The 13,487-nt window shown below is 47.9% G+C and overlaps 1 protein-coding gene across 1 annotated transcript; it reads left to right on the top strand.

Annotated features, from left to right (window-relative positions):
- Window positions 1-234: 234 nt before the first annotated feature.
- On the top strand, window positions 235-2,272 carry LOC148401239 (janus kinase and microtubule-interacting protein 3-like). The gene is made up of 7 exons (XM_088368802.1): window positions 235-324; window positions 410-649; window positions 764-829; window positions 891-959; window positions 1,036-1,113; window positions 1,170-1,403; window positions 1,483-2,272. Exons 1-7 carry the CDS (start codon window positions 235-237, stop codon window positions 1,597-1,599), a joined length of 894 nt encoding a protein of 297 aa, XP_088224928.1. The 3' UTR covers window positions 1,600-2,272.
- Window positions 2,273-13,487: the final 11,215 nt, after the last annotated feature.

Raw genomic sequence — 13,487 nt, 5'->3', positions numbered from 1 at the left:
TTTCCAGTCAACCAAAGAATTTGTGGATGAAAATGACACAACATTCCAAAGCTGTCCACGCGTTTGTCTCTTCTAGAATGTCAAGTGGGTGGAGGAGAAGCAGCTGCTGCGTCAGAGCAATCAGCAGTTGGCCGAAAAGGTGACGGAAAGAAAGGCGCTGGGCGGAGTCGCTTGGCGTCACACCCGACGGGAAGCCCCGCAGATGAGGTCTGACTGTCTTTTCAAGTCAGGCGGATGGAGGCGGAAGAAGCGCGTCTGAAAGAGCACATCCAGGATATCCGAGACCAAAACGAACTGCTTGAGTTCCGCATCCTGGAGCTGGAGGTGGGAAGACTCGCACAAGCGTGTTGAGGCCAGAGATGTGACGGACGGACGGACGGACGGACGGATGCATGCCTCTGCCTTTCAGGAGAGGGAGTGGCGCTCCCCCGTCTTGAAGTTTCTGCAAGTCCGTTTCCCAGACGGCCTCAGCCCTTTGCAGATCTACTGCGAGGCCGAGGGCGTGAGCGTACGTAAGGCGTCCCTCGCAACCCTAACCTTAACCCGAGGTCCCAGAACACCTTACATTGCTCCTTGCGCCTTTCCCCCGGACATCGTCATCAGTGATCTGATGAAGAAGCTGGACATCCTGGGCTATAACGCCGTAAGTGTATGTCGAACTCCTTATGTTCGCACTCCACGAGACTCGGCGGCTCAAATGTGACTTTTGGAAGGCTTTGCGCTGAAAGAAGCTTGTTGACGCTGTGCCTTTGGGCTCTTGCAGAATCTCACCAACGAGGAGCAGGTGGTCGTGATTCACGCCAGGACCCTTCTCACCCTAGCCGAGAAGGTAACGCGCACGTCCACGCACGCTCTCGCATTCTGCTTATGTGACAGCAGCCTTTCCTCAGTGGTTAGAATACATCAAAGTGACCAAGTCAGCACTTCAACAGAAGATGTTGGACATTGAAAGTGAGAAGGTAGACAGACACGCGACATCAGCCAAGGGGAACTCCGGCAATGTGCCCCAACAATTCTGACCTTGAGCTGTGCTAGGATATGTTCTGCAAGCAGAAGGGCTACCTGGATGAAGAGTTGGACTTCAGGAAGTGTTCCATGGACCAGGCTCATAAGGTAAGCCGCCCTCAAATCTCCCGCCGGACCACTGATGGATGAGGATTGCGGCCCAGAGGATCCTGGAGCTGGAGGCCATGTTGTGCGAGGCGCTACCGCAGCGGGACTGCCCCGCCACGGACGGCGAAAAAGCCAGCCACGCTGGCGTGAATGACGTGCTGACGGCGGATCAGAGAGAAGAGCTTAGGAGCGCCGTGGACCAATGGAAGCGAGCCCTGATGTGCGAGTTGAGGGAGCGCGACGCTTGCATCCTCCAAGAGAGAATGGATCTGCTGCACAGCGCGCAACAGGTAAGGGCCCAAAGCCAGCCCGGCACTTACTTGCACGCTTACTGGCTTTTGAATGCCACTTTCCATTTGTCCGTCCTAGAGGAACAAAGAGCTGAAAGAATTCATCGAAGCTCAGAAGAGACAAATCAAACAATTGGAGGAGAAGTTTCTGTTTCTCTTTCTATTCTTCTCCTTGGCCTTCATTCTGTGGCCCTAACACCAGCTGGTGAGTGAGCTCCAGCGGCACCGCACTCGACACCTCCGATACACTGCCAGCCGGTCTCAGACGTTGGCAGACGCTCCGATGCCAACGTATACCCCCCGCCACGGTGACAGAGGCACCGCGTCACACCGGCGCTCATCCAATCAGAAGGCAGGAAAAGCAAATTCACATGCAGGGCACTTTTGAACCAGAAGAGAGCGCCACAAAAAACGGTTGTTGCCCCAAACGCGCACTAAAAAGGGTCAGAATAACAAGAGTCCCACTGGCCAGCCGGGGCCACCCGTCCAGCTGTTTCTTCAGGGGGGAAAAAAATTGGAGTCACCGGTGAGTACATTTTGCATTTAGCTCTGCTTTTCTGCTTCTGTCTTCAAGTGTGTGGCATCCTGCGATCAAAGATTCAGCCAACCCCAAAGCGGTTGACCTCAACGTCCCACCAACATGCCTACCAGAGCAGGTGACGTGATGCTTTGGACATCCTTCCGTCTCAGATGCCCAAAAGTACTCTTTGCCACATCTGCGGCAATACGGTGTCTTTTCAAAGGTGCAAATAAATCCAGCGCGGGCGGAACACGCACGTCTTCGGTTTTTCCCGCTTTGTTTGTGTGACAGCTGTTGTGAAAATTTTATACAAATAAAGTTGTATAGTACAGGTTTGGCCAAGCCGCAACTCCCGAACCGCATGCGGCTCTTTTATGTTCATATCAACATTTGTGTGTGTGTGTGTGTGTGTGTGGGGGGGGGGGGGGGTTGTGCGTGTTGGCTTCACTTGAGTTCAATTTGGTATTTTGGTCAAAAGCGCATGTGGTGAAATTCCACAAAGTAGGATGGGCAAACACATTTCTTTTAACTATGAGTGTCAATTGGGCTCTCGAAATGGCAGGGAAAAGATGCACAGCAAAACGAAAATACGTAGATGAACACAGGACGTTTTAATCAGAGTAGGAAAGTTTCTATTTTTTGTTGAACGTGATGGCAAACCATTCTGCCTGATATGTCAGACCTCAGCGCATTTCAAAGATTCAAATCTTCAGCGCCATGCACTTCAGCTCACTCCATGCTAACATTGATCAGGCGTCGAACCCGCAACATCATGCTTAAGAGGTGGCCATGCTAACCAGTGCGCCATTATGTCAACGCATAATAACTGTAAGTCTACTGATCAAAACAGCGGTTACTATATGACGTCGCTACGTCGTGGTCACGTGACGCAGACAAGACGTCAATGGACGTGGGCAGAGTTAACTTGTTTAAAAGGGAGTGGGCAGAAGAAATATTTAATTTATTTAAATCTATTTTGAGTGCACACCATTATGCCAATGCATAACAACTGTAAATCTACTAAACAAAACAGCGGTTGCTATATGACATCTGCCACGTCGTGGTCACGTGACATACGTGACGTCGATGGGCGTAACTTTCGCCGGAATTCAAATCCGCGGGGAGAGTTAACTTGTTTAAAAGAGAGTGGGCAGAAGAATTATTTAATTTATTTAAATCTATTTGGTGTGTGCGCCATTATGTCAATGCATAACAACTGTAAGTCTACTAAACAAAACAGCGGTTGCTATATGACGTCTGCCACGTTGTGGTCACGTGACGCGGACGTGACGTCGACGCCTACTTTACATCCCACCGATCACAGGACCCCTCGGCTGCATAACCGTGCCCCCTTCCCAACCAATCGGATTTGCTATACGCGAAAACGACGCCAATGGAAAGAGCTTCCGCCCAAATTTAAATCCGTGGGCTTGGCTCGCAGCAGGAAGTAGGAAAATGGCGGCGATGTTGACAAAGACACAGCGGATGGTAACATACAACTAACAAGAGAAATATTTTTATTTTCTGCTTGCAACTGGACCGTCCAGAGCGTACACGGTAAGTACAACTCATCGTTTTTAAAAAGAAGTACTTTTGTTGCCCTGAAAAGCGAGTGAGCGTGGCGTTTGTGGGGGACGTCGAATTTCGACGATTCTTTCTGGTCAACGGTTGTAAATGATTGTGTTGATTAAAAAAGAAAACTTGATGTAACTCTACTCTATCACATCCAATTTTGCCTAGAGCGTACACGGTAAGTAACACTCGTTGTGTTTAAGGAGATTTACGTTTGTAATAGCAGAAGTGTAGCCGCGTTGCGTTGTACGTGTGAATGTTGGTCCAGGCGAAATGTTAATGTTTAATTTCATTCCTTTAGGTTCCACGGTGTTTGTTGGCTGCAAGTTTTCCACTGCAAGAAGAGGCTCATATCATTGACCAGGAGCGAGCTACAATGGTGAGTAGCCATAACATTTATGTTAAACACTTCCTATTTCATGTCTAACAGTACTTGATTTAACAAATAACCATAAATAAATACAGTGTGGGCACTGAAGTTAACATATGTGATTATACTGCCTAATCTGTCACCGAGTAGATTGTTGCAAAGTAATATAAGATCCAAAGTTGTAATTCAGAATAGTTTTCAAAAGAAGGCCATTAGAATTATATACAAGTCTGATTACCCTGAACAAGCTATTAATTAAATCACAAATTCTTCAATTCAAAGATTTGGTAGATTATCAGACAAATAATGTCTAACAGTAATTGATTTAACACATCACGATAAGTAGATTGAGTGTGGGCACTCTCAAGTTAACATATATGATTATACTGCCTAATCTGTTACAGAGTATGTTGTTGCCAAGTAATGTAGAATAGATCCAAAGTAGTAATCCAGAATAGTTTTGAAGAGGCCATTAGAATAATAAACAAATCTGATTACCTTGAACATAATAACAAGCTAAGTGTTTAATATGTCCTATGAAGTCAAAATTGGGCACCATCATGTGGTGAAATTTGGAATTGCATCACATCCAATTTTGCCTGGGAACAAACAGATTAAATAAATCTTAGTTTTGAATAAGCCACTCCTTCTCAAACAAGTAAACTCTGCCCATTTCGCGCAGTAGATGTTCTGTTAATATCTAGTATTTATACAAAGTCATAATTTAAATTGCTTTCAACCTTCATTCATCGGTTCAACCAACATTACTCGCTCTTATTACCAACTTGTATTGATTTAACTAAGCGTTTAATACTTCCTATCAGGTCTCAAGGCAAGATTTGGCAAAATACAGTTTCAGCAAATCCAATTTTGCCAGGGAACAAAAATAGATTAAATAAACTAAATAAGTCTTCTTCCCATTAAATAAATCAGAAAAGTCTGTCTTGTAACCAGTCCTCTTCAAACAAGTAAAGTCTGCCCATTTTGTGCCGTCGATTTTGTGTTAATGCCTAGTATTTATACAAAATCATAATTTAAAGGACTTCATTCCTTCATTCACTTTGGAAATTTGGAATTGCAGCACATCAAATTTTGCCTGGGAAGAAAAGTAGATTAAATAAATTTAATAAGTCTTACTACTTCCCATTAAATAAATTAAATACGTCTTACTTGTTCCCACTCCTTTTCAAAAAAGTAGTTTAAAACGAGGTCCCTTCACTCAACCTTTAACCCTATTTATTCACCTTCTAGGCTAAGTGTTAAAGGCTAAGTGTTAAAGGCTAAGTGTTAAAGGCTAAGTGTTAAAGGCTAAGTGTTAGAGGCTAAGTGCCAGAGGCTAGGCGCCAGAGGCGAGTTTTTGTGGGCTGAAGTTTTAGTGGGGTTAGTGTGAATACAATCCAAAAGAATACAACAGAATACAATACAATAGAATATAATACATAGATTAAATTCAATAGCTCTTACTACTTCCCATTAAATAAATTAAATACGTCTTACTTGTTCCCAATCCTTTTCAAAAAAGTAGTTTAAAACGAGGGCCCTTCACTCAACCTTTAACCTCAACCCCGCACGTCACATTGTGTTGTATCTGTGAATGTTGGTTGTGGCCAAATGATAGTTTTCTTTCATTCGTTTAGGTTCCACGGTGTTTGTTGGCTATGTTTTCCACTGTCAGAAGGATGAAAATACAAAGTACAACGCTTGGACGTGGGCGAAGACGTCACCGGTGAGTCCTTCCTTCCTATTTATTTACCTTCTAGATGCTAGAGGCTAAGTGTTAGAGGCTAAGTGTTAGAGGCTAAGTGTTAAAGGCAACACAATACGAACAACACAACACAATACGAACAACTCAACACAATATGAACAACACAATATGAACAACACAACACAATACGAACAACACAATATGAACAACACAACACAATACGAACAACACAACACATTACGAACAACACAACACAATACGAACAACACAACGATACTGCACTGAACAACACGATACCGCACTGAGAAACACGATACCGCACTGAACAACACGATACCGCACTGAACAACACCATGCCGCACTGAACACCATGCCGCACTGAACAACACCATCCTGCACTGAACAACACCATCCCGCACTGAACAACACCATGCCGCACTGAACAACATTATGCCGCACTGAACATTATGCCGCACTGAACAACACCATGCCGCACTGAACAACACCATGCCGAACTGAACAACATTATGCCGCACTGAACAACACCATGCCGCACTGAACAACACCATGCCGCACTGAACAACACCATGCCGCACTGAACAACACCATGCCGCACTGAACAACATTATGCCGCATTGAACAACACCATCCTGCACTGAACAACACCATCCTGCACTGAACAACACCATTCCGCATTGAACACCATTCCGCATTGAACACCATGCCGCACTGAACAACACCATCCCGCACTGAACAACACCATCCCGCACTGAACAACACCATGCCGCACTGAACAACACCATGCCGCACTGAACAACATTGTGCCGCACTGAACAACACCATGCCGCACTGAACAACACCATGCCGCACTGAACAACACCATGCTGCACTGAACAACATTATAACGCACTGAACAACACCATCCCGCACTGAACAACACCATGCCGCACTAAACAACATTATGCCGCACTGAACAACATTATGCCGAAATGAACAACACCATGCCGCACTGAACAACACCATGCCGCACTGAACAACACCATGCCGCACTGAACAACACCATGCCGCACTGAACAACACGATCCCGCATTGAACACCATCCCGCACTGAACAACACCATGCCGCACTGAACAACACCATGCCGCACTGAACAACACCATGCCGCACTGAACAACACCATGCCGCACTGAACAACACCATGCCGCACTGAACAACACCATTCCGCACTGAACAACACCATGCCGCACTGAACAACATTATGCTGCACTGAACAACACCATGCCGCACTGAACAACACCATGCCGCACTGAAAAACATTATGCCGCACTGAACAACACCATGCCGCACTGAACAACACCATCCCGAACTGAACAACACCATGCCGCATTGAACAACACCATGCCGCACTGAACAACACCATCCTGCACTGAACAACACCATCCCGCACTGAACAACACCATGCCGCACTGAACAACACCATGCCGCACTGAACAACACCATGCCGCAATGAACAACACCATCCCGCACTGAACAACATTATGCCGCACTGAACAACATTATGCCGCACTGAACAACATTATGCCGCACTGAACATTATGCCGCACTGAACAACATTATGCTGCACTGAACAACACCATGCCGCACTGAACAACACCATGCCGCACTGAACAACACCATGCCGCACTGAACAACACCATGCCGCACTGAACAACACGATCCCGCATTGAACAACACCATGCCGCACTGAACAACACCATCCTGCACTGAACAACACCATCCCGCACTGAACAACACCATGCCGCACTGAACAACATTATGCCGCACTGAACAACATTATGCCGCACTGAACAACACCATGCCGCACTGAACAACACCATGCCGCACTGAACAACACCATGCCGCAATGAACAACACCATCCCGCACTGAACAACACCATGCCGCACTGAACAACACCATGCCGCACTGAACAACACCATCCCGCACTGAACAACACCATGCCGCACTGAACAACACCATTCCGCACTGAACAACACCATACCGCACTGAACAACATTACGCTGCACTGAACAACACCATGCCGCACTGAACAACACCATGCCGCACTGAACAACACCATGCCGCACTGAACAACACCATGCCGCATTGAACAACACCATGCCGCACTGAACAACACCATCCTGCACTGAACAACACCATGCCGCATTGAACAACACCATGCCGCACTGAACAACACCATCCTGCACTGAACAACACCATCCCGCACTGAACAACACCATCCCGCATTGAACAACACCATCCTGCACTGAACAACACCATGCCGCACTGAACAACACCATGCCGCACTGAACAACACCATTCCGCACTGAACAACACCATGCCCACTGAACAACACCATCCTGCACTGAACAACACCATCCCGCACTGAACAACACCATGCCGCATTGAACAACACCATGCCGCACTGAACAACATTATGCCGCACTGAACATTATGCCGCACTGAACAACACCATGCCGCACTGAACAACACCATGCCGCACTGAACAAAATTTTGCCGCACTGAACAACATTATGTCGCACTGAACAACACCATGCCGCACTGAACAACACCATGCTGCACTGAACAACATTATGCCGCACTGAAAAACACCATGCCGCACTGAACAACACCATCCCGCACTGAACAACACCATGCCGCATTGAACAACACCATGCCGCACTGAACAACACCATGCTGCACTGAACAACATTATGCTGCACTGAACAACACGATCCTGCATTGAACAACACCATGCCGCACTGAACAACACCATCCTGCACTGAACAACACCATCCTGCACTGAACAACACCACCCCGCACTGAACAACACAATCCCGCATTGAACAACACCATCCCACACTGAACAACACCATGCCGCACTGAACAACACCATTCCGCACTGAACAACACCATGCCGCACTGAACAACACCATGCCGCACTGAACAACACCATGCCGCACTGAACAACACCATGCCGCACTGAACAACACCATGCCGCACTGAACAACACCATGCCGCACTGAACAACACCATCCCGCACTGAACACCATGCCGCATTGAACAACACCATGCCGCACTGAACAACACCATCCTGCACTGAACAACACCATCCCGCACTGAACAACACCATGCCGCATTGAACAACACCATGCCGCACTGAACAACACCATGCCGCACTGAACAACACCATCCCGCACTGAACAACACCATGCCGCACTGAACAACATTATGGCGCACTGGACAACATTATGCCGCACTGAACAACACCATGCCGCACTGGACAACACCATGCCGCACTGAACAACACCATGCCGCACTGAACAACACCATGCCGCACTGAACAACATTATGCCGCACTGAACAAAACCATGCCGCACTGAACAACACCATGCCGCACTGAACAACACGATCCCGCATTGAACAACACCATCCTGCACTGAACAACACCATGCCGCACTGAACACCATGCCGCACTGAACAGCACCATTCCGCACTGAACAACACCATGCCGCACTGAACAACACCATCCCGCACTGAACAACACCATCCCGAACTGAACAACACCATGCCGCATTGAACAACACCATGCCGCACTGAACAACACCATCCTGCACTGAACAACACCATGCCGCACTGAACAACACCATGCCGCACTGAACAACACCATGCCGCACTGAACAACATTATGCCGCACTGACGCATTGAACAACACCATGCCGCACTGAACAACACCATCCTGCACTGAACAACACCATCCCGCTCTGAACAACACCATGCCGCATTGAACAACACCATGCCGCACTGAACAACACCATCCCGCACTGAACAACACCATGCCGCACTGAACAACATTATGGCGCACTGGACAACATTATGCCGCACTGAACAACACCATGCCGCACTGAACAACACCATGCCGCACTGAACAGCACCATCCCGCACTGAACAACACCATGCCGCACTGAACAACACCATTCCGCACTGAACAACACCATGCTGCACTGAACAACACCATGCCGCACTGAACAACACCATGCCGCACTGAACAACACCATGCCGCACTGAACAACACCATGCCGCATTGAACAACACCATGCCGCATTGAACAACACCATGCCGCACTGAACAACACCATCCTGCACTGAACAACACCATGCCGCATTGAACAACACCATGCCTTACTGAACAACACCATGCCGCACTGAACAACACGACGTCGCACTGAACAACACGACGCCGCACAGAACAACACGACGCCGCACAGAATAACAATACCGCACAGAACAACACAATACCGCACAAACAGTTTTAGATAATATTACGTCGCAGTCATGTGACGCGGACATGACGTCAATAGGCGGAACTCACGGCAAAATTATAATCCGTGGGCGTGGCTTGCAACAGGAAGTAGGAAAGCGGCAATTCTGGCAAACAAGACACAGCGGTTAGTAACACGATGACTAACAAGGCAAATATTTTTGTTTTCAGCTTGCAACTTGACCGTCTAGAGCGTACAAGGTAATTACAACTGTTTTTTTTTAGCCCTGAAAAGCGAGGGAGTGTGGCGTTTGGGAGGAATGTCGAACTCGGCGTCTGCTTCCAGCCACAGACGCCAAATTTCGACGATTATTCCGACTGGTCAACGGTTGTAAATTATTGCGTTGACTAAAAACTTTATTTAACTCTACTCTTAACTTTGCCGTTTCAGATATGCGGGTATTACACCGCGGAAATGACGTCAATAGGCTGAACTCTCGCCAAAATTCAAATCTGTGGGCGCAATGGCCTTGAGCGAGACACCGGATACAAACACGACGATTATCAACAGAAATATCTTTATTTTCTGCTTGCAAGTGGACCGTCTAGAGCGTACACGGTAAGTACAACTCATTGTGTTTAAAAAGATTTACGTTTGTGTAGTTTGCGTTGCGTTGTATCTGTGAATGTTGGTTGAGGCTAAATGTTAATGTTTAATTTCATTCCTTTAGGTTCCACGGTGTTTGTTGGCTGTATGTTTTCCACTGCAAGAAGAGGCTCGTATCATTGACCAGCAGGAGCTACAATGGTGAGTACCCCTTTCGTCTTCCATTTATGTTAAACACTTCCTATTTCATGTCTAACAGTACTCGATTTAACAAATAACCATAAATAAATAGTGTGGGCAGTCACGTTAACATATGTGATTATCCTGCCTAATATGTTTATCACAAATATGTCACTAATCACTAATATGTTTATTTGTTTATCACAACACCTTTGGACCTTCAGCAATCGATTATTTCCCTTCATCTACATAGAGACAGAACGATGGTGTCTTAAACATCTCATTCATTTCACCAAATAACTTCACGCAGGTGGATAACGGCCGTCTCGGTCACGCTATGTTGCGTGATGCAGTTTTGAAGAACCAAATGCATTTATTCAATGAATAAGTCAAGCTAGTTCTATGTTTATGATGTTGTAAGTTACGGTACCGATTGAAGTTGAGTTCGAAGCCAGTGGAAAACAGCGCTGCGTTTGTGCTCTCCAGGTACAAATGTTGTGATCTCTGACTGACGACCGGGCGAGACTCGAGTAAGAGATGTCCAAACGAGCTCCGGCAGGGCGGGCCAAGGCGGAGCGAACGGACGCCCTTCAGGCCGCCAATGACGAGCTGAGAACCAAACTGATGGACGTCCAGTTAGAACTTCAGCAGGAGAAGAACAAGGTGAAAACCTCAACAGACAGACACTGCCTGCCTCCCTGCCTGCCTCCCTGCCTGCCTCCCTCCCTCCCTCCCAGTTTTCCCGATGTAGATTAGACATGCGTGTGCCATGACTGTGTCAGCCTACATCAACAAATGCACCGAGGACGTCAGCACCACTAAGAATATCATCACCCGGGGCAACCAACGACCCTGGATGACTGAGGAGGTACGTCAAACGCTACGAGCGCGGAACTCTGCCTTCAAGTCTGGCGACAAGGAGACACTGAGGACAGCGAGAGCCAACTTGAACCGTGCCATCAGGATAGCGAAGCGAGACCGCAGTCGAAAATTTCAGGATCGTTTCCACGACGTCAAAAACATCAGGAGTATGTGGCAAGGCATACGGGCGATTACAGACTACAACTCACTCTCCCCCCCCCCCCCCCCCCGGTGGGTGTAGTTGATGCTGACTTTCTAAATGGTCTAAATAACTTCTTTGGGAGGTTCGAGGCACTAAACGGCACTCCAGCAGTTAAAACTGTCCCCCATCAGGAAGAGGAGGTACTCTGCCTTGACTCCGCCGATGTGTTGAAGACCCTGAGGAGAGTCAACCCCTGTAAGGCCCCTGGCCCCGACAACATTCCTGGGCGTGTGTTCAGGGAATGTGCAAGTCATCTGGCTGGGGTCATCACAGACATTTTTAACACCTCGCTGGGCCAAGCCACAGTGCCGGCGTGCTTTAAGACTGCCTCCATCATTCCGGTGCCGAAGAAACCTCAAATCACCTCATTTAATGATTACCGGCCTGTTGCACTGACTCCGGTTATGATGAAGTGCTTCGAAAGGCTGCTTAAAGGTCACATCGTTTCCAGACTCCCCCTATTATTTGACCCGTTCCAGTTTGCCGACCGGCAAAACCGCTCCACTCAGGACGCCATCTCCTCCGTTCTTCACCTGAGCCTGGCTCACCTGGAGGAGAAGAACACCCATGTGCGGAGGCTGTTCCTGGACTTCAGCTCAGCGTTTAACACCATCATCCCACAGCATCTGGTAGGAAAATTGGAACACCTGGGCTTCAACACCCCCCTTCGCAACTGGCTGCTAGACTTCCTCACCAACAGACCTCAGTCAGTCCGGGTCGGACAGAACACCTCTGATGTCATCACCCTCAGCACAGGCTCCCTTCAGGGCTGCGTCCTGAGCCCCCTGCTGTTCACCCTGATGACACACGACTGCGTCCTCAGGTTCACCACCAATCACATCGTGAAGTCAGCAGACGACACAACGGTGGTGGGGCTCATCAGAGACAACAACGACCTGGACTACAGAGAGGAGGTGGAGCAGCTGGTGGGCTGGTGCAGAGAAAACAGCCTGATCCTGAATGAGGAGAAGATGAAGGAGATCATCGTCGACTTCAGGAAAAAACAGCCTCACCACGCTCCACTGATCATCAACAGCTCAGCTGTGGAGGTGGTCAGCACCACCAAATTCCTGGGGGTCCACATCACAGAAGACCTCACCTGGACTATGAACACTACGGCACTGGTCAAGAGGGCACAGAAGCGCTTGTACTTACAGCGGAGGATGAGGAGAGCCCACCTGCCCCCACCCATCATGAGGACGTTCTACAGGAGCACCATAGAGAGCATTCTGACAAGCTGTCTCTCTGTGTGGTGTGGAGGCTGCACCGCCTCCGATTGGAAGAACGTGAGGAGAGTGGTGAGGACAGCAGAGAGGATCATAGGGGCTCCTCTTCCCTCCATTCAGGACATTTCATCTCAGCGCTGCATGTCCCGTACCCGTAACATCGTCAATGACCCATCACACCCCCACCATGGACTGTTCTCCCTGCTGCCCTCTGGGAAGAGGTTTGCAGCATCCGCTGCAGGTCCACCAGGTTCTGCAACAGCGTTTTCACTGCTGTCATCAGACTGTTGAACACTAGAACTGTTGAGCTCTAAACTGAACTCTGCATCACACATTCACAGAACTGTGTGACACTACGGACCTCTATCTTGCACTATCTCGCACTACCAACTTTACTGAACTTGTATAAACCCTTTAAATAGAAGTTTAATACATGGTTTAGCATTCCTCTGCACACTCTTGAATACTGTTTTGCCTACTTGCACTATTGCATAATTATCACTGCTGCACTTTATACTTATTTTTAATATATATATATATATAT

This window comes from Syngnathus floridae, chromosome 2 (genome assembly GCF_059516105.1).
Source record: "Syngnathus floridae isolate MCC-2025c chromosome 2, RoL_Sflo_1.0, whole genome shotgun sequence".
NCBI lineage: Eukaryota > Metazoa > Chordata > Actinopteri > Syngnathiformes > Syngnathidae > Syngnathus > Syngnathus floridae.
Note: the sequence above shows the minus strand (reverse complement) of the source record. Positions and strands in the feature narration are given on the sequence as shown.